The 20560-nt window shown below is 38.7% G+C and overlaps 1 protein-coding gene across 3 annotated transcripts in view; it reads left to right on the forward strand.

Moving 5' to 3' along the window:
• The window catches only part of TBC1D5 (TBC1 domain family member 5), a 314809-nt gene extending 298394 nt beyond the window's left edge, over nt 1–16415 (forward strand). For all 3 annotated transcript variants that reach the window (XM_069860194.1, XM_069860196.1, XM_069860195.1), the window contains 3 exons: nt 6137–6216; nt 6949–7125; nt 12508–16415. In XM_069860194.1, coding sequence (XP_069716295.1) covers nt 6137–6216; nt 6949–7125; nt 12508–12801 — 551 coding nt within the window. In that variant the 3' untranslated portion in view covers nt 12802–16415. The remainder of the gene's footprint in view (nt 1–6136; nt 6217–6948; nt 7126–12507) is intronic.
• Nucleotides 16416–20560: the final 4145 nt, after the last annotated feature.

The following is a 20560-nucleotide window of genomic DNA, read 5'->3' on the forward strand; positions in this document are numbered from 1 at the left end:
TGGGATTGTCAATGAGATAAATGAAAGTTGTGCTACTTATTGGTGTGCCTTTATGAACACTTAGATCACAAACTATAGTTTGAGAAGTAAATTTAGCTCCTGACATTTGTATTTGTAATGCTGGAAAGAAACAGCGGTATTCGGAAACCTTCTGAGCTGTATTCTTAAACAGCAGTGTCACTATCTCATACTGTGTAATCTTTCAAAAAGTCACAAACCACTTTTAAGTTCTAGATTTTATGTCCAATCTGGTCCATGACAGAAGGAAGTATTTATTGTGAAATGAGAGAAAAATTGATTATCAGAAGCTAAGTTCCCCATCCATCCTTCCAGCTTTCTAGTGTTAGTGAAAAAGTTGTCTTAGTATTGCCGGTGTTCTGTGCAGGCAATGTTGGAGGCATCTTCTGTAAACCCTAATTTCATAAAAATGATCATGGAAAAGGTCTTTGGTATGTCGATTGTTCACAAGTCATTTATCAGGTATTAGTAGTAGAAAGGCAGCATTCGTAAGAAAGCTTGCAGTTCTTTCGAATTAGCTCCCGTCAGCAGGAGTGATCTTCCCTGGAAAGGCCCCACAGAGACTGGCTTAAAATAGAAGCCATTAGGAGAGAGACGCACTGCAAAAAGGCATTGGTGCAGGAGAAAACAAAGAACCTAAGAGTGCAGGGATGTTAAAGGTATTTCCAGGTTCAGTTTTCTCCCCCTCCATCTGATTTTGTGTCAGTATAAAGTTAATTCTATGTTGTGCCTCCATCCCACAGGGCTATAGCTCTGCCTATCTCCTGCTTCTCTGGTGGAAGGGAAGAGGTGCAGGTCTGTCTTCCACATGGACAGACATAAAGTGATGCCTGAGAGGACCTTGTCTACTGGAGACTGGTTTTCCCACTCATTTAACACAGCTCTGAGTGGGTCTTTTGCAGAATCTATATTGTATGCATGCAGCATTTTCAGTGAAAATTCTTTTACTTAAGCCTCTAAAATAATTAGGCCAAGCCTAACAGCTTTTCCATGTTCAGAGAGGAGAGTTGTGAACAGCCTGTTTCCTTGTTTAAGGAACTCAGCAGTGACTGCACACACCATCGTGCAATATGTAGCAGTTCAGTCATCAAAGAGCATAAGCCTTCTCTAATTTTCCTGCTAGAGCTGCCGTAGATTATAGTCCTCTTTCATCTCTGTGCAGGGCATTATAGCATGTCTTCAGTTTAAATTTTAGAGATAAAATCAGGGATAAGAAATAGAAATCTTGATTATTTTTTAAAACAACCTTACTCTACAGTGAGTTTGCATGTGAACTTATTTACAATTTGGGATGACAGTAAGAGCAAAAAATGAAAAATACATTCCATCTTAATTTTTAGCTGTTTCAACTGTTGCTACCCAAATCACTACTTGATACACTTTTTTTTTATATTCTGTAGAAAATGCAAACAATAATGCAATCATTTGCATGTTACTCCTCTGTAGTTATAGTTGTTTTTAAAGTATATCAGGGAAGCTGATGATAGTCTTGCTGAGGAAGTAGTTATTGATTTACTGATCTAGTATCAATCAAACTTAAATAAATCTGCTTATTTGACAATAAGCACCCAAAATAAGCACTCCAGAGGCTCTGGAGTGTGTCCAGAGAAGAGCAACGAAGCTGGTGAAGGGGCTGGAGAACAAGTCTTACGAGGAGCGGCTGAGAGAGCTGGGGTTGTTTAGCCTGGAGAAGAGGAGGCTGAGGGGAGACCTCATTGCTCTCTACAACTACCTGAAAGGAGGTTGTGGAGAGGAGGGAGCTGGCCTCTTCTCCCAAGTGACAGGGGACAGGACAAGAGGGAATGGCCTCAAGCTCCACCAGGGGAGGTTCAGGCTTGACATCAGGAAAAAAATTTCCACAGCAAGGGTTATTGGGCACTGGCAGAGGCTGCCCAGGGAGGTGGTTGAGTCACCATCCCTGGAGGAGTTTAAAGGATGGATGGATGAGGTGCTGAGGGACATGATTTAGTGGTTGATAGGAATGGGTGGACTTGATGATCCAGTGGGTCTTTTCCAACCTAGTGATTCTGTGAAATTAATTATAATTGATTATATAAAAGTCATCACTTGGGTTATTAGTCTTGTTTGAAGGTGGCCATAATAGCAGATAACATTGCTGACTTCTGAAGAGACCAATTGGGTTTACAGCTCCAGTATTTCTGAGGCTTCGCTAAGGGCACAGTTAGGGTATGACAGTTCATTTTGTGGAACTTTGGAGGTTTGTTAGTACTAAGCTGCAGTAAATCCGGAATTGCATAATAGTTGTCTGTGATCTCCTACATCTCATAGCAGTGCTCTGACCACCAGGTGATAGGTTGCATAATTCACCTTTTGTTTTCTTCTAGTAAGAATCTCACTGAAAAGAAGTATTTTCTTCGCAAAGCATTTGGCATCAGGTCAATAAAATCTTACTGAAAGAAAAAAACAAAAGGTAGCCATAAATATTTGACCTTAGCCTTAGTCTTCCAAGTACAGTAGGATTTTGTTAACTTTTGTATGAAAACAGCTCTCCCAATAAGATAGATGTTTATAGCCTAAAATCAAAGTGGATTCAATTTTGAATTATCTAGGCATCAGATAATCAGTTTGTTTGAGTCACTGTATCAGTGTTTGTTTTACAGATAGGGAGGTGTTTTCAGTTCCTAATTGACATCTATGGGGCCAGGAGCAGGGGGGCAAGACAGTTACTGCTTTATGGGAAAAAATACTTAAAGCTGTTAAGTACCTATATAGAGCATCAGAAAAGGAAAAAAAAAGAAAAGAAATAAATGGCTGATTCATTTGTATACATAAAGCACTTCTCTCAAAATACAGCAACATCTCCTATGAAGGAAAAATAACTAAATGTTACATCTCAGCTTAATGCAAAAGTCCTTCAGCTGAGCAATATCATATCAAATATGCTTCCTAGCACTCTTAACAGAGCTAGTGTTTTTATAAGTATTTACAGTTACGAGGTTATCTTTTGAGATACAGAAGGGTAAAATAAAGAGCTTTTGTCTGCACTTGAGAGCTTCCCAGTTCATCTCAGCAACCCACTACCCTGGGAGGTGTCCCCAGCAATGGGAAGAGGCTCACATGAAAGTTCCTCAGGTGCTTGCTGCTGAGCCCTGGCACAGCTACTGACACGAATTCAGCTGTGGAGGTATGTACCGAGTGGCTTACCGTCCCTCCTCTTATTCCCACCTCTGCTTTCAGTCTACATGGGTTATGAAGGGTGGTCCCAGCAGGAAGATGTGGTTGAGGAGGCACTCATGCAAAATCATATTGCCTGTATGCTTCTCTCTTCTAAGGATTTTTTTATTATTATTATTAAATTCCTTTCTCCTAATTAGACAGGGGAAAAGAATGTAGACTCTTTGCCATTTTTTTTTAAATACTGACTTACAAAACATCTCTAAATAACAGAAAGAATGATAGATTGTTTCCATGTCATGTACACTTAGAATGTCTTTCAGTTTTTGTTCTCTTGCTCTTATTTTAATGATTTTTTTAGATTTCCTTCATTTAGTCTTCAGCAGGTTGGAGGTGTGTTTTGAATTATGTTCTTGGTCCATCTGCTTAGTCAGTATGCATACCTTAGTTTTTTAATGTATGGTTGTAATTTGCATGGGGGTCAAACACCATAGAGATGTCTTTCTAATGCTGAGAAATGGAAGAGAATTTAGTGATTCAGCCTGTGATTAAGCATTGCTTTCCTGCCTACAATGACTTTGTACTTCTGATGTTTGAAATTATGAACCTTATAAAGGTAGAAAGCCTCAGTACAAGAAGGATGTTGAGGCGGTAGAGTGGGTTCAGAGAAGGGCAATGAAGCTGGTGAAGGGTCTGGAGCACAAGTCTTATGAGGAGTGGCTAAAGGTACTGAGATTGTTTAGCCTGGAGAACAGGAGGTTGAGGGGAGACCTTATCACTCTCTACAACTACCTGAAAGGAGGCTGTAGCGAGGTGGGTGCTGATCTCTTCTCCTAAGTAGCCTGTGACAGGATGAGAGGAAATGTCCTCAAGTTGTGCCAGGGAAGGTTTAGAATGGATATTAGGAAATTCTTTACTGAAAGAGTGGTAAAGCATTGGAACAGGCTGCCCAGGGAAGTGGTGGAGTCACCACCCCGGAGATGTGCAAAAAACACATGAATATATCACTTCAGGACATAGTTAGTAGGCATAGTGGTGTTGGACTTGATGATCTTAGAGGTCTTTTCTGACCTTAATGATTCTATGCATTGTTTGTTAAACAGTGAAAATTAGGATCTAAAGTATTAATTATAAGTAAATGTTAATATCTTTTATTTACCAGATTGAGAGACTAGACAATTTAGATGTGCAGCATAAAAAAAGACAAGTAAAATGTTGGATTAATTTTACCTTCTCTGAATTAATGATGTTAAGTGTTTGCAGAAAGATCTAACTTCATATTATTTCTAGCTTTTATAATACAGTGTCTTTCTGAAGTAAAATTTGTACTGAACATTGTTCAACTGTACATTTTACCTCATTGCTGCAGGACTCTGCCGTTGTAATATAGTAAATAATGAGTGCTAAATGGATCATGGGTCTCCACGTACAGATAGACTGCTTATGCAAAGCTGAGTTATCTTCAGTGTTGCTCTTGACCTTGATCACACCAGTCCTTCATGGACTCTTGTCATCTATTGCCCTTTGTGGCTTTAGCCTCTTTTGTTCCTTCTGCTTTTCAGATTACTTTTTTAGCGGTTCATTTAGTGCTTAGGCTTTGACCCTTTCTCCTCTTTGCCCCTTCCATTCATCATTTATACCCATTATTGATTCTTGGCTCCTACTCAGTTTCAATCTTCTGTGTCTAGATGTGGGTTTTAAATCCACCTTTTTATTTTTAATCTTCTTGTCCAGTCTCCCACATCTCATTCTTTTCCTATTTATTCTGCAAATGCAAAACTTACACCAAATTGTTCAGTTTTTTCTTGAAACTTCATTTTGTGTCAGAGTTGGCAGTGTCGTCACATTCATCCTTGTCAGCATAATCTGTGACAACAATTTTGGCTTTTCACTGAACACGTAGGATGTTCTTAAAAACAAACAAATGCAATGCAGATGTGGATGAATGGTACAAAGCTCTAATTGTGAAGCACCTGGGATACAGATATTCATGAGCAGCAAACCGTTGTTCCCAATTGAGTGTCACTGAGGGATTTGAGCTCAGCTCTGCGTATGTCAGACGGGAGCGGCACAAAAGAGTATCCTGTCATTTTCCGTCAACAGATACCATCTCAGTCTATAAATCTGTCACAAGGAATCTTTACTGTGTTCTTAAAGAGGAGGAAAGTAGGAGCTAGGAGGCCAGAGGAGGACCTGTCACAGTTTAACGAGACTGCAGAGCTATAAGAGCTATAGTTTCTCTGGGCTAGTTTGGACTGTAGCATTGCCTGGGGTTTCCCTGACACAAGGAGACCACCACAGCTCCAATTCTGATGCGTTAGGCAGCCTCCAGCCCTGACTTCTGCAAACACCATATGCCAGGGTATTGAAATGCATCCTTGGAGGACAGCACTTTACATATAGGAGGCAAGAGTGACAATACTGCACTGCTCTTTCTGTTAAATGAGTTTTGCTCAGCCCTGGGGTTTTTACCTAAAAAAAATGGAATTGGAAACAAAGTTAATATTTCTGTCTTTTTTAAACAGAAGAGCATTCTAGCATCTGCAGTGCCTGTGGGCTCAAGATGACGGTTGCTGTCCTTCTACCTTAACCCTTTATGTGAGCTGCTGCAGATTCCTATAAATGTTCTTGAGTGCTTCCCAAAGCATATGCAGGTTCAAAGACATGTGTCACTCCGTTATGTCACAGAAGCCGACGTTTTCTTCTGGGGATCAGTAGTAGCCTGAGTCTATTGGTACCCTGGGGCAGTAATAGTCCCGCAGCAGCACAGTGTTGCTGAGGTCTCTGGCAGCAGTGGCAGGATTGGGCTGGCTCCACCTCCACAGCTAATAAGGTTGTCAACCTCTAGGTCTGCGTGCAAAATTGTGTTTGCAGGTCACAGGATTTTGTTGTGAAAGCGCAATTCAGCAGTAAGTTGGCAGCACATTAGAAATTATTTAGGGGATTTGTTTCTCTTCACTTTTTTTTTCTTTTGATGTTGCAGGAAATATCCAGGAAGTCATATTACAAGAACACTTGGAGAAAGAAGATGAAATTCTGGTTTCCTTGGCTGGTTTGAAGCAGGTATAACTATAGCTTAACCTAACATTCTTGTATCCTTCAGTGGTATTAATCCTTTTTTTTTCTCTCTTCTTTTTTTCTTTTTTCTACTGATGTTCTGTCTTATTGTAACCTTTTATTCCTAAATGCAGCAAGCATTGCAGCAAACTTTTATTGAAAAAGATAAAACTCATCTATAAACAGTGCCTACGTCTTGCACAGTATTTGCTCCCTGAAAAGAGAGGTTTGAGACAGTGTGACACCAAGTTCTGGACTTAAGCCACACCATCATTTTTCTTAATGCAAAATGTACGTGCTAGGCAATAATCATGCCTATGTCCCCATTATTTAGAACTGCCGACACTTGAATGTCATTGAATTAAATGAAAAAATACTACATACATAAAATGAGAATACTGCTGAGCATCTGTAGTTCTGATTATAAAGCTCTCTGTTCCTTTGAAATACATTTTATCAGGAACAGTGTGACATATGTTAAATCTCTAACAAAGTAGGGAATAATCTTAATAATTTCTCTTTAGATTTCTTAGTTACTTGTTTTCCAGATTCTGATATAACCACATCTGGCTGTATTTATATCTTTAGCTAATATAGATATGAATATTGTCTGGCTTCTTATTTCTTAAAAGGAAATATTTGGGGGAAATGGTGTATGAAAGCAGGCTGCACAGAGCTTTAGAAAATGTATAAATCATCTGAATTCCTAGCTTAATTTTTTTTCCCCTTTGACAACAGATCAAGGACATCCTGAAAGGTTCCCTGCGTTTCAACCAGAGCCAGCTGGAAGCTGAAGAAAATGAGCAAATCACGATAGCCGATGATCATTACTGTTCCAACAGTCATAACAAAGGGACGGCTGATGTCCTAAAGGGACCTGTTATGACAAAGTCACAGTTCATCTCAGGACAACAGGTAAGAAAAAAAATATCTCGAACAACTTATTGATGGAATTAGTCTGATTTTTTTTTTGAGACTCACTTTAGCATGTCCAGACATTACATGGGAACATATCGACATTGCTGGTGCATATGGAGCTACAGTTAAAAGTTTCTCTCTAACTGTTGTCCTAGTCCCATCAATTATTTTTGTTATAGTCTTATGCTCTACACCCAGATATTTAAGTCATAAGTGTTATGCAGTGTATGGAGGGGTTCTTTGAGATAACTGAATCACAGATTAATTTCTTACAAAAAAGGTGTAAAAAAGGAAGTAAACGTTCTTATATCAGTTGATTATTCTCATTGTCCTTGTCCTCCAGAATCCCATTATGTAAGATCTGATTATCTGCATTGCAGTGTATTCATGGCCAGTGCCAAAAAGGAAATACTGAGGAGGTTGCTGTTACCTTCTACTCCATTGTATTGACTTTCTCCTTGAAGCAGTAAACAATGTTTTCACGTACAAAGCATACAATCACAGGACAAGTTCACAGACAGAAAGAGATATTTTCCTTTCATGTTCTAAGGTCTGTTTCTGTCTAAGATTCAGTCTGACTCAAATGTGATCTTGAAAACACTTATTTTTATATATTTATGTGTCTATGTAATTTTCAATATTAGAGATCTAAAGTTAAGTCCTCCACACCAATACTGATACTCACACCTGTAAATCCAGTGGTAGCACTATCCCCTCAGAGGCTTAACCGAGTATGCAGTCAGCTTACTCTTTACAAGTTTAGTTAAGCACTGAGGAAGCACTAAGAGGAAATATTTATTAATTTTCAAATAATGACACAGTTGTTTTGATTATTACACACAATCCAATTGCATTAGTGTACTCTATGTTAAAAGTAGTATTTAATTCTGTTTCAGTGTTAGAAGCAATACTAAGAATTTATTTTTTTTTACTTAGTAATGGTGGGTTCAAAGAGCAAAGCTTTGCTATAAAGTTCTCATTGTTTCTTTAGGTGTTGTGAGTACAGTCACTACTTTCTGCCATAATAAAGGCATAAGTTAAACTGATGCAGCATATTGGAGTGTTCACATAAGGACCTATTTCCCAGCATTTTATGCAAAGTATATTTTGTTTTCTTGCCAAAATAGCAAATACTACTTTTGGGGTTATTTTTACTCGCATTTATTATCGAAATTGGAAGGTAGAATGCTATAAAAGATAACAACATGCCGTATGAGCATATGCGGGTCCTAATCATGCTGGAGAAGACCATATTCAGATACTGGTCTAAAACCACGTGTCACTTAGCAGAGGCACTGGGGTGTTGCGCTTTGAGTATTGGGAGTGGAGCAGATGAGGGCTGGTCTGCGCACATTTCTTTCCAATGGAAATTTGCAGGGAGATGTGTAATGAGGTCTCACCCCAGTGTGTAGTCAAGGTGTACATCCAGGCACAGGAGCTGAGAGGTGTCCATGGGTCCCACAATTTCTACGTACTCCATGAGGCAACTACAAGCAACGTGAGTAGTGATTGTATAAGCTGAGAACCTGTAGAGGACTAACAAGGCATCAGCAGCATATGGACTATGTTTGGAGATGTGAACATTCATATGGAGCAGCCTCCTCTCCTCTTATCTTCTGGAAGTTCCAATTATGATAATGAGAAGTGGCCCCTATGACAGAAAGAAAAGATTAGGGTTAGAAAAGGCAGTCCAGGGGGGACTGTTTTTATCCCAATGGTCTGTGCTGTTTCCAAGCCCATCATCTTCAACCACAGTGTCTATAAACAAAGAAAGAGGAGAGCTTTGGAACCTTTTGAATAAAGCATGGGAGAATAAAACTGCTGAATTTAGCGGGCTGTGACATTCAACTGTTAATTGATGGGGTCAATTGTTGGCCCAGACTGGGCCAAAGCCCAGACTTTTAGCTCTGATGAAGAAAATGGGCTGCATTGATGCTCTGGGTCAAGCTGGGAGTGCTTACTGAGAGCTACAGGGGGATTAAAAACTCCAACCACTTCTAGACCATTCAGTGCATTTCTTGCTAAATAAATGTTACGGTGTTTACATTTTCTGTGACTTTGGTAATGCATGTAATTCTATTTGATGTGACTTATGCTGTAGAGATTTTTCTCTGGTGGAATTATAGGGATACTTTCTAGAACAGCTGGAAAAGTTACAGGTGTAGCTATCACGTAATTGAAATGAAAATCAGGTCTTTTGTGCTTGGCTGTTATATAAGTATAAATTGTTTATCACATTTACTTTTTTTAAAAGTGCTCTTCCTTTTTTTTTTTTTGCCTCAAAATCCCTTTCTGGAAAGTGAGGATAAGGATACGGCCCTTCTTTGGAAAAGAAAGCTGTAAAATTAAAAATGCAAGAAAATTAAGATAAAGGCTCAAAGAAATAGAGCATTTTTTAGAATGTTTGGCTTTGGTGGCAGCATGCAGTTGACAAACAGAAGGCTTCTGTTGCTAAATAATGAATGATAATTAACACATTATCTTGCCTTTATGTCTGTTCAAAGGAGGAGGCAAAATGAGCTGCTGTTCTTCTAAGGTTTCTTGAATTGTATCCTTACAGTTAGTTTTAACTCATTCACAGCATGAAGGCAATTGAAATAAGCCTGGTCCTAGTAGATGATATTCATCAGGAAAAAATGTTTGGAGAAGCCATATGGCAACGGGCGTAAGGTTGTTAACTTCCAAAGCTACTGGAAGTATAATTCTGTCATTTTTCATTTATTCAGTAGTGGCAGCAGATGGGAGAAAACATGGTTTGCGTCAGCATGAGTTTCCTGAAACAGAAACAGGCAGAGGAAGAAGAGAGGAAGTATTTTACCTCTGGAAATATCAGTACCAAAATACTAATGTATGCCAGGGATAGACAAACATTTATGGGAGGCCCTTTCACAGCATTTTTGAGTCAATACCTATGCTTTTCTGCACTCCAGTGAGTTATAGGTCTGTTTAACTGAACCGAAAAGTGAAGGTGCAATGAAAAGTAGCATTACAAAGCACAACACAGAAGGGCAAGAAACTGGGGTGAATAGTTTTCTTTCCTTTTATTAAAGGGCAGAGTGCCTTTTTTAACTGTGCAAGAGCACATTTTTGGAAGCAGAATTTAGGAAATTGCAACACCAGCACAAAGTGTTTATGACAGAGGGTCCTTACTGGGGCTCACTGCCAAGAGGAAGACACCCCATTAGGATCCTTGTGGATGCCAGCAAGGAAAATAATGATCTTGCTGGGCGAGTGTGTCACTAGGTAACATCTGTGTTTTCCCATGGAATATGGAGCAATCTTGGATGTAAGGGCTGTGAGGACTGAAATAGCTTGAAATAATAAAGTATATTATTTTGCAAAATGAGACTGTACTGCATTCCCTGAGATGTTTTCAATAGAAGAGTGGGAAGAGGCTAGGTGAATTATGCAATCATGGTTGTTTAAACGAATGTATATTTCTGTTGTCAGGGGGTGGGGGAGAGAGAGCAGGGAACAAAACTCTGAAATATTGGACATTTAGGGCTCCTGTCTTGTGGCTGCACTAGGTGCCTACAAAATCCAGTGACTACTAAGATGATGGTGGAGCAGAGCTGCAGTTGTGTGCTGCCTGTGTCCCCTAGAAATGGCAGTGATTGACTGATAGCTTATGAAAACAGTGTTTCCAGATGAAAGCAAAAGGCTAATTAATAACAAATTATGTCTCAGCTCCAAAGTGCTTAAGTAGTGAAGTATCTCTCCTTGTAGAATACATCTGTTTGTTTTCAACTATATGGGAAGTGCTCGAAGTCATTGACATCTGAACTACCCTGGTTCTGTGCAAATCAGGAAGTTTGAGATCAATTTTGATAGCACTCAGCACAAGATAGTTGTTGATATTTCTAAAAGCATTCTGCTTGTTTTGATATGAATGTTATTAAGTCATCTGAAGAAAATGAATTGGTATAAAAAATTACAGATGTAAATTTCTATCAGTTTAACAGTCTTACACTGGGACCTTTAAAATTGTAACCAATACTCTGGACTCAAGATATTTCCATTTGAGTGAGAAAGTATTAAAATGGGCTAATTACAAAACAGAATACTATATATTATTATACCTAAGTAATAATATAATATTATACTTAGGTATACTTACAAATTTATACATTATAGAAACAGGATATTTTAAAAATTTACTGCAAAGGGAGATATTTAAATCATCATTCACATACATTATAGAAGGGAACAGATCACAATTCTATGTTTGAACGTATTTTCATTCAGCTGATACTTATCTTGTTTGTGACTTTTAACAATTTGGAATGATTGTGTAAATAATAACCAAAGACTTCCAGTTCCTTCATTTCATATTACAATCATTCTTAATCACCTGTGAGTTTTGCTCCAAGCTACTCTAGAGTTCCCTTTCAGGAGATTCCTACTCTATAATCAGTAATCAGAGCAATGGAAAATTGTTTCCAACTCTAATAGTAAGTTCAGTAAAATAAGTTTTGTTGGAGATCATGGATACCATGACTGCAGATTGTGGCTTGCTGATACTTGTGATGACTTCTGTACTCCAATTTATATACACTGCTGACGGTCTAAATTCATCTCATTCGAATTCTTCCTGGTGGTCTTTTTGTTACTGCTTTCTTTTTATCTAGTACATGCAATCTCTTGTTTACCTCAAAGTGAATTTAATTTTTTGATTTGGTGAAAGAGTCATAGCTGAAGGACTTGCAGTTGACACACGTTTTCATACACATTTCCCTCGCTCTCCCTATATTTCTCCTTTTTTTCAGTCTCGCATCAGTGTAATCAAATATATTGGTTTAAATATCACATCACTTCAGGATGCTTATACCCACAGGCTGCTTGGTAGATTGCATTCTTATGAGGTGCTGAGGGATATGGTTTAGTGTTTGATAGGAACGGTTGGACTCGATGATCCGGTGGGTCTCTTCCAACCTGGTTATTCTGTGATTCTGTGTGATTCTGTGATTACCAGATCCACATTCTCTAGAATTAGGACATACTCAATGGTACTAAGCCTAGAAGCCCTCAGAGCCCTGATCTGCCAAACCTGAACTGGTACACACTAAACCTGGTCTGCGTATGGCTCAGATTCCACAGGTCAAGATTTTACTAGGACATTGTTCTTGCAAACTCCAAAATGCCACTGTACGTGCAAATTGGCAAGATATTCCTCAAAACAACTTCATTAATTACTGCAGAAAACTAGCAGCAGAAAATCCCCACAACTACAATCCGTGTGTTAGACGTGCTGTGATCACTGCATGGATGCACTGTGATGATGAAACGTGTAAGGCTGCTATAACAAATAACATATTTTTAAAGTGTTAGCTTTTAAAACTGGTGCTAACTCTAAGTTGTTTCTGTGCTCCTGTCTCACAGACTACAACTGATTCGAGCACTAGTGAGAGCAAGAGTGCTGATGACTATATTATGGTTTCCAAAGAAGAGGAAGGAAGTAGAAGTGCTGTCCCGGAGCCGGCGCAGTCCCTTCAGGCACACAAGGAGGCAGCTGTGAAGCCAGAAGCTCCATCTCGTTCTTCTTTGATATTCTCCGACCCACTGATGGGCTCCATTTCAGCCTCCTCTAGCAACCTGAGCTCCAGCCCTGATGACAACAGTAGTAATAACAGCAAAGACTCTGATTTTGCTATTGTCAGCCCACTAGACATCTAAAGAAACAGTCTGGGAAAATTTGGGAGGTTGATCATTACAACTCAGCTCAGATTCCTGTGATTCCACGGGCTGGATAATTATTTGCATTAGAAGGACAGAAAATAGATAAAGGTAACCAATTTCAGCTGCCAAAAGCATAAATTCAAAAAAAAAAAAAAAGAAACCCAAACCCCATAACCCACTAATTGTAACTTTTCAAAAAGAATGGACACATTTTAATAACTGCCTTAAGTAAAGATTCAGTAAAACCCAGTACTAATATACAGTTATTCTTAGTTATAGAGTTATCTTACTTAGGAGCTTTGTTACTACAGAACTGTTGCTTTCCCAGAATATAGGGTAGTATGTGCTAGATGCCATAATGGATTAGGAAGCGTGTAGATACTTGGCAGTAGATCTGAAACAGCAAAGACAAACTAGGTTTAATATCAACTTTTTACTAAATATGCTTGACTGGGTTTTATGAGTAGGAAAAGGTACTTTTTCTTCAGAGACTGTGATTAGAGAAGTAGGGAATGTATAACAGAAAGATTAAAAGCATTGTCCTGGCAGTAAGCTTGTTGTCAGCTGAGGAATCCTAGTCTCTTCATTTTCATCTGGCAGTAGCCTGAGGTGTAGTTGAGGCTGGGGGTTTTTTTGTAGTTGTTCCTCAGTGCTGTCTTACAGCAAAATGTGTGACAAACACCTTGAGAATGGGGACATATGCAACAGAGCCTTATTTCCCTTTGCCTACTTTTTTTCCGCTTGAGAGTTCTTGGTTCAGCTCTTTCCATCTTTATATCTGTCTGCTTTTACTCCCTCTGGCATGCTTTTTTTTTTGCTTTTTTTTTTATTTCACAGAGACAACCATGGTTAAAGCAGTAGGTACAAGGGAAATTACAGTATTTCATAGTGTAGACCTGAGCCAGTTGAACTAAAAGTAGCTAGAGTATGATAACTTACCAGGGAAGGGTGCAAAGTGAAATGAAATGTTCATAATTGAAAGCACTTTATGCCTCATTACTGTTATCTTCTATAGACTCTGTTTACATATATTCCTATACGATTTCCATATTTCTAGTCAAGAAAAACATAATGGTGCAGCAGCATTAACCAACAGAAAGTTTCTAATTAACTCTAAAACTTGTTTTTCTGTGGAAAAGTGTATTTCTTTCCCATTAAGTACATAGTACATCTAATAACAGGTTTTTTTTTTCAAGTAGTACTCTCTGATCCCTTTAAACTCTGCTGAAATTCCGAAAAAGAAACTGGTGGTCAGTGGACTCCTGCTCCTGCAGGACCTACACAGAACTAGCTGGAGGAAGGAACGCTAGAAAGTCATGCTATTTCTAACACCAAATAAAATTGCATTGTTTACTTTTACGATACATATACATTATACCATGCAACAACTTCATAATTGCATGGCAAAGCTTGTGTTTGTATGGAGTTAAGAAATGGTAGTTATTTGCTGCTTAGTCTGTAATTGTAAATGGAGTTAAGTACCATATTCCAAAGATGAGGTGTCATGTAGTTTGCTGGTCGTAGATTTTACCAGGTCTTTGTCAGTGACTGTAATTAAGAGATAATTGTCATGTAATTACGTGGTAACTGAGGTATCCTTACACACTTAAAAGCTGCTGTGTAGCTCTTCTGAGATTATTTGTGCCTTGGAAAATGATAAAATGCCAGAATGTTATGAGCAGGCATAGCTTCATACATCTCTGCGACAGAGCGATATGAACAGTCAGATGACTGTTTAGATGAAAGATTTTAAATGCATAACATTTCAGAGAGTGTTTATTTTGGTTTAATTTTAAGCTTCGTAGAAAATCACTTTGGAATTCAGCATGCGTGCCTGTCTTCAGGTGTATTTTATTTCCCTGACTTTGCATGAATGCCAGGGGATTAGGTGCCTGTTGATTTATTTAGGTCTTTCAAGCTTTTCTAGCCTTAACCCATTCAGCAAGGCTTGTGCCACACCACCAACAAAGGGGAATCTGTTCAAGAAATACCTTTGGAAAGAGGAAAGAAATATTCTGGGAACAGAGAGGAAAGCTTTATATTCTGTGATACATAAGCCTTCAAAGATTCCAGTATTTTGGCAGGGGAAAATATTTTTACTTCTTATTTGATTTTTATTAAGCATCAGTCTTCTGATTTCTTTTCTGGTTATTTGTTTCAGGGATCACATTACTATTTTCTTAAACAGTCTCATTGCCAATGGAAGAGTGTGATTTGTACAGTTCTTTTATTTGTGTAAATTAGTTGTATCTTTAATATTGCATATTTTAAAACAGCGCTAGAAGTGTATGGAGATTTTGGGAGTTTTAGCAGGTTTTCACTAATCATGAATACCAATTAGCTGAATGCCTGTCATGCCGTGGGATATGATAAAAATCTTCAGAAGCAGACAGATGATTATACAAATAAGATCAAAGCAAATTCCAGAAAATGAATCTGCTTTTGGTTATATACATCTCAAATATGTTGTCTCTGATACTTGATCATAGTGCAGAGGCAGTTAGTTTTGTATATTCATTAACTCAGAAGCTTGTAAGTTAGACAAAATGTCATCACCCTGTCTTGCATTATGTTAGAATATACTGAGAAAGAAATTGCCATTTAAAGTACAAGATTTTTTTTTTCTCCAAAGATAACCTGCTCATAATGTTCATGGATAAAAATAATCAGATAGAAAAATTATATGGATTGCAAATTACTGATTAATACGAGATTAAGATATGTATCTGAGACTGTTGTACTGTATCTGACATCTGTAATTTCTGACTGTTTAAAGTCTCTTGCATGTCCTGTCAGTTGTATGTACTGCAGAAATGCAGTATATTTTGACTGGGTATTAATTTAGTCGTGGAACTTTGTATCTTTACTCTGGAAGAACATCTAGCCCACTTTATTAAAGAAAGAATTAACAAATTTTCTGGGCTGTGCTTGTGGTGTTTTCTTAAAAAATGAGGGAAAGCTTTTTTACTAGAATACTGGAAGTACAATTTCTGAGAACAAATGTGATTAAAAACTTCAAAACTATCTCGTTACCTGTACAAGCACAAAGTTTATTAATGATTTTAATCAGATTTTATATATATATATATATGATGCAGGGAATAAAACTGCTTGTCATTTATCTCACCCATACAATATAGAACATTTCCTATTTTACCATCTTTATGATATGTGAAAATAGTGAACGAGAATTTAATGTGGTATAACTTTTCTGCAATGTCATGAAACTTAGCAGAGTTAGATCATTGTGTCTCAGTCCCAGTATCTGTACAGTACTTTTTTGAATCTCAGTGCTTTATTTCACATTCTTAAACATTTTCTGTGTTTCTCCAATACGTTCTTCTCACCAGATGGCACTAAGGCAGCTATTTAAAAGACTGAATTTCAGATTTAAGGTGTACTTGTGCCTCGCATTTACAACGTCATCTGTTCAAATACAGATGCAGCAATCCTACCATGAACAGACTTCTGAGTTCTGGACATCAGCCCTTAAATAAAACTTTTGATTTTGTGCTGCATGTGTTGGTCTTGAGTGAATGTCTGTAATGGTTTATTACACTTGAAAAAGTGCAATTTCGTAAAATAAACTTCATTTGGCTATGGAATAGTAATTACACTGTCTCATAATCTGTGCTGTTCTTCTAAGAGTGATTATATACAGTCTCTGCATTAGTGTTTCCTGCCTCACCGAATCTGCTAGACTCCCACTTCAGTAGTTAGCTAAATTTAGAGATGAAAGAGCATGAAAGAAGGTCATCAGAGAAACAGCAACTTGAAACGTGCACATGCGCAACCTGTTTGCCTGCTGCTTGCAATATATTTAACCGCTAAAATGGTGAGGGAGGATTTAGGTGTGTGGGAGGATCCTGCAAGAGGGAAAGTGCGTAACCCTAGAAACAGCTGAAAGGGATGTAGCTTGAGACTTTTTTAAACTACAGGTTCTTTAGGGCAGGAACCATATCTTTTTCTCTCTCTCCCTGAGTTCGTACAGAGCTCCTAGCATAGTTTGCCATGATTACAGACGCTGTCAGGCTAGTAATAACAATATACTCATTATTCCACTAGGTTTTGCTCTTTCAGTGAGCTAGGTGTAATCCAGTAATAATAACAACTCAGCTGATACCAGTAGTATTTTATCAGAGGAATTTGGTTCCACACTTCTGAAATAAGTCTAACTGAAAAGCAGTAGCTTAAACAAGTATAGTAAAACAAAACAAAAATAAAACCCCACACCAGAATCAGGACAACAAGATTACCTAATACAAAAAGCTGTTATTTCTCTCCAGACATACCTGAAGTATAGCAAGTATTTTCTGAAATGTGCTTCAGCACTTGTGTACCTTGCTTTACACCAGCTACATCTGTGCAAACCTATCTTTGTTTTAACTAGCAAAAGCCTAGCTGATGCTGAGATGCAGGAAGCATTAAAATACATCAGCTGCAGAGGGAAGACACTGAAATTGTACCTTCTATGAATGGTAAGAATTTGATCCTTCAAATCCCTGTGATTTAACACTTTCACTGTCTTCCATGGTGACAACATGAAAAACCCTGTAAGCATTTCCAGGCACCTGATGGAAATCTGCTGCTTAAGTGATGACTTGCAGTCACAGAGCTTTGAGCTGAGAAAGTTTTTGCAGCTTTGCCCTTCACTGTGAGCTTCAGGGACTGTGGCAAGATGAGGTTTTGTCTGAATTTTTAACTAGTACAAAGAAGCATTCGAAGATGCTATAAATTATCATGTCAGTATTTGAGACCTTGTGGAATATAAATCACTATGTAGTTTTGAGATGGAAGAATAGTTGTCACAATATCTTGGTTTCCCACCTACTGTGTTAATTGAATTTAGGGGATGGGAAATACAGTAGATCAACATTCCCTTTAAAATAAGAGGAAATATCAAGTAAGAAATATTGAAAGGAGATTGTCAGAGGTGTCATGTAGACTTCTGCATAATACATACCTCTGCGCAATACTCAGGAAAGTGCAACATTTTCCATAAACAGGGGGACTTGCAACAGCCTGGAACACATGGCAGAAAATGTAGATGAACGTGATTTTGTTCTTAAAAACATTTTTAAAGCTCCAAGTATTAAAATACATCAAAATGTTAAAAAAAAATACACACAAATCTTATTTAGGCTTGCAGAGATTATCAGGTCACAATAAAGCTTCACCTAGTTTAGAAAAATGTTATATTTTTTTATTAAAATCCAATTACTTATTCTATTGCTTGTTCCACCCTGCAGATTTCCCATTACCACTGACACAGCTGTCTGGATCGCTGCAGTGTTTACACCTGTAGCCAATATAACAGTATTGGGGCACGTTTTGGTGTAAGCACACTGCAAGTTATTTTCTCCTTCCTTAGTTATTATTGCCTCACAGTCCCTATCTGTGCTTTATCCACATGTGTCATTTCTTATTGATCTTTGATTGCAAAGCCTGCCAGTCTTTGGCCATCATATGTGCGTTGCATGTGCAGTGATGGAACTCCAGCCTCCAGATGATAACCGTGCGGCTTACAAAGGCACCTAAAGGTAGGAGTTTGGGACCACAATGAACGTCTTCTATTTCAGAACTGTGCTTCAGACCAATAACTTTCAAAATCTGCAGAAAATTAATTCCACTATACGAGCAATGAATTGCACATGTTTACTAAGCTGTGAAGAAGTTGTGATGGGGAAACTCCCCCGCAGACCCTCTTTCCAAATTCCTTTTGTTCTCATTTCCCACAGTCAATCCAATCTGGCAGTTCTGTGATACCAGACACAACCCATAAAAACTTCAGCTGTTCAATCTTCTTGAATAAATAAATTCTCAATCACTGTGATCAAATTTAGCTATTCATTATCTGAAGACTCCAATATCCTTTGCCTTCAGCCTGGCCACCAGCCCAGCCAGGGGGCTCCTTGTTCTTGTGTAAAATCTGAAACCTTATGAAAATCTTGAAGTACTTATACAGCAGGTGACATCCTTATTCAATTCAGTTCTCTTAACTTCCCTGTAGTAAGTTTTATTTTAAGTTCTATTGTCTAATATTTTCTCTATCCACACTGTCCTTTTAATTCTTACAATCGGGGAAAAAAAATGCAAAAAAAATATTGGCTTGGCTCAAAAATGTTTTGCTTTTTCTTTCCTCTCTCCTTCCACTCCTGGTAAAGTATTTTTGCTGAAGATTTTGAGGTTTTTTATCTGTAAAATTGCCTATGTGTATTTAAACTCTTTATGAGGTAGAGTTCAAATGTTTTGCCTTAAAAATGCTGGTGCAGATTGTTGATTTCTCCAAAATTTTCTGATATTGATGCCTAACTGGAGCTCGAGTTAAGCATCAACTTTACAGAACTCTAAGTGGGAATAGTGTGCATTTCCAGTTTCTAAAAAGCAGCACATTTTGTTAAACACACTAGACCACAACTGGGCAATAAAACACAACTGTTTGTCTTTTTAAAAGTTGAAAAAAAAAAACCCAGTATTTCTCCTGGTGAGACCATGACAAGAAAGAACAGCCTCTGGTCCAGGACAGTGTGATGCCAGAACTTGACTGTGTTCCTCTGGAGGAGCCACAGGTGTATGTGGGGCAGGGTGCTCCTGGGCACTGGGGAAGGAGGACAGTGGCTGCACTTGGAGAAAACACAGCACACAGAAGGTCATACCACACCAGAGTGTTCTCCCATTGAGCAGGACGCAGGAGGGCTTATCCTTGAGCAAGAGCCACAGACTTAGGTATTACTAGCAAGGTGGAGGATCGAAAGTTGTAAATTGGCATTTGCTGCTGGTTTTCTTTGGATCTCTAAGCTTCAATGTGAATAAAAGTGGGAAAGCGATAGCCAAGCATCGTTAACCATGATGGTATTGCATTCACTGCAATGTGCCCAGGTGGCCAAGAAGGCCAATGGCATCTTGGCTTGGATCAGAAACGGCGTGACCAGCAGGGCCAGGGAGGTTATTCTCCCTCTGTGCTCGGCACTGGTGAGACCGCTCCTCGAATCCTGTGTTCAGTTCTGGGCCCCTCACCACAAGAAGGGTGTTGAGGCTCTGGAGCGAGTCCAGAGAAGAGCAACGAAGCTGGTGAGGGGGCTGGAGAACAGGCCTTATGAGGAACGGCTGAGAGAGCTGGGGGTGTTTAGCCTGGAGAAGAGGAGGCTGAGGGGAGACCTCATTGCCCTCTACAACTACCTGAAAGGAGGTTGAAGAGAGGAGGGTGCTGGCCTCTTCTCTCAAGTGACAGGGGACAGGACAAGGGGGAATGGCCTCAAGCTCCGCCAGGGGAGATTTAGGCTGAACATTAGGAAAAAATTCTTCACAGAAAGGGTCATTGGTCCCTGGCAGAGGCTGCCCAGGGAGGTGGTTGAGTCACCTTCCCCCCAGGCGCTTTAAAGATGGGTGGATGAGGTGCTGAGGGGCATGGCTTAATGATTGATAGGAATGGTTGGACTTGATGATCCTATGGGTCTTTTCCAACATAGTGATTCTGTGATTCTGTGCTTTACCCAGTATTTTCTTCTTGTGGGATGCAAATTTACATTGTAGGGTAGCTTATAAAGAAGAAAAAAATATCTCCATTTTCATAGTACGGCATTTTTGCTGCAGTGATTTTTTTTTTTTCAAGAAATGTTGTTATTGATGTAAGTACACAGAGAAACTGCATCAGCTCTCCTCCTCTGTTCCCCACACGCAGGCATTTTGAAGTAAGCAAAAGAAAAGCAGAAATAGCAACAGTAAAATCCTTGTTCTAAGTGTTGGGGTTTTTACA

The sequence above is a fragment of the Phaenicophaeus curvirostris genome, chromosome 6 (assembly GCF_032191515.1).
Source record: "Phaenicophaeus curvirostris isolate KB17595 chromosome 6, BPBGC_Pcur_1.0, whole genome shotgun sequence".
Taxonomy (NCBI): Eukaryota; Metazoa; Chordata; class Aves; order Cuculiformes; family Cuculidae; genus Phaenicophaeus; species Phaenicophaeus curvirostris.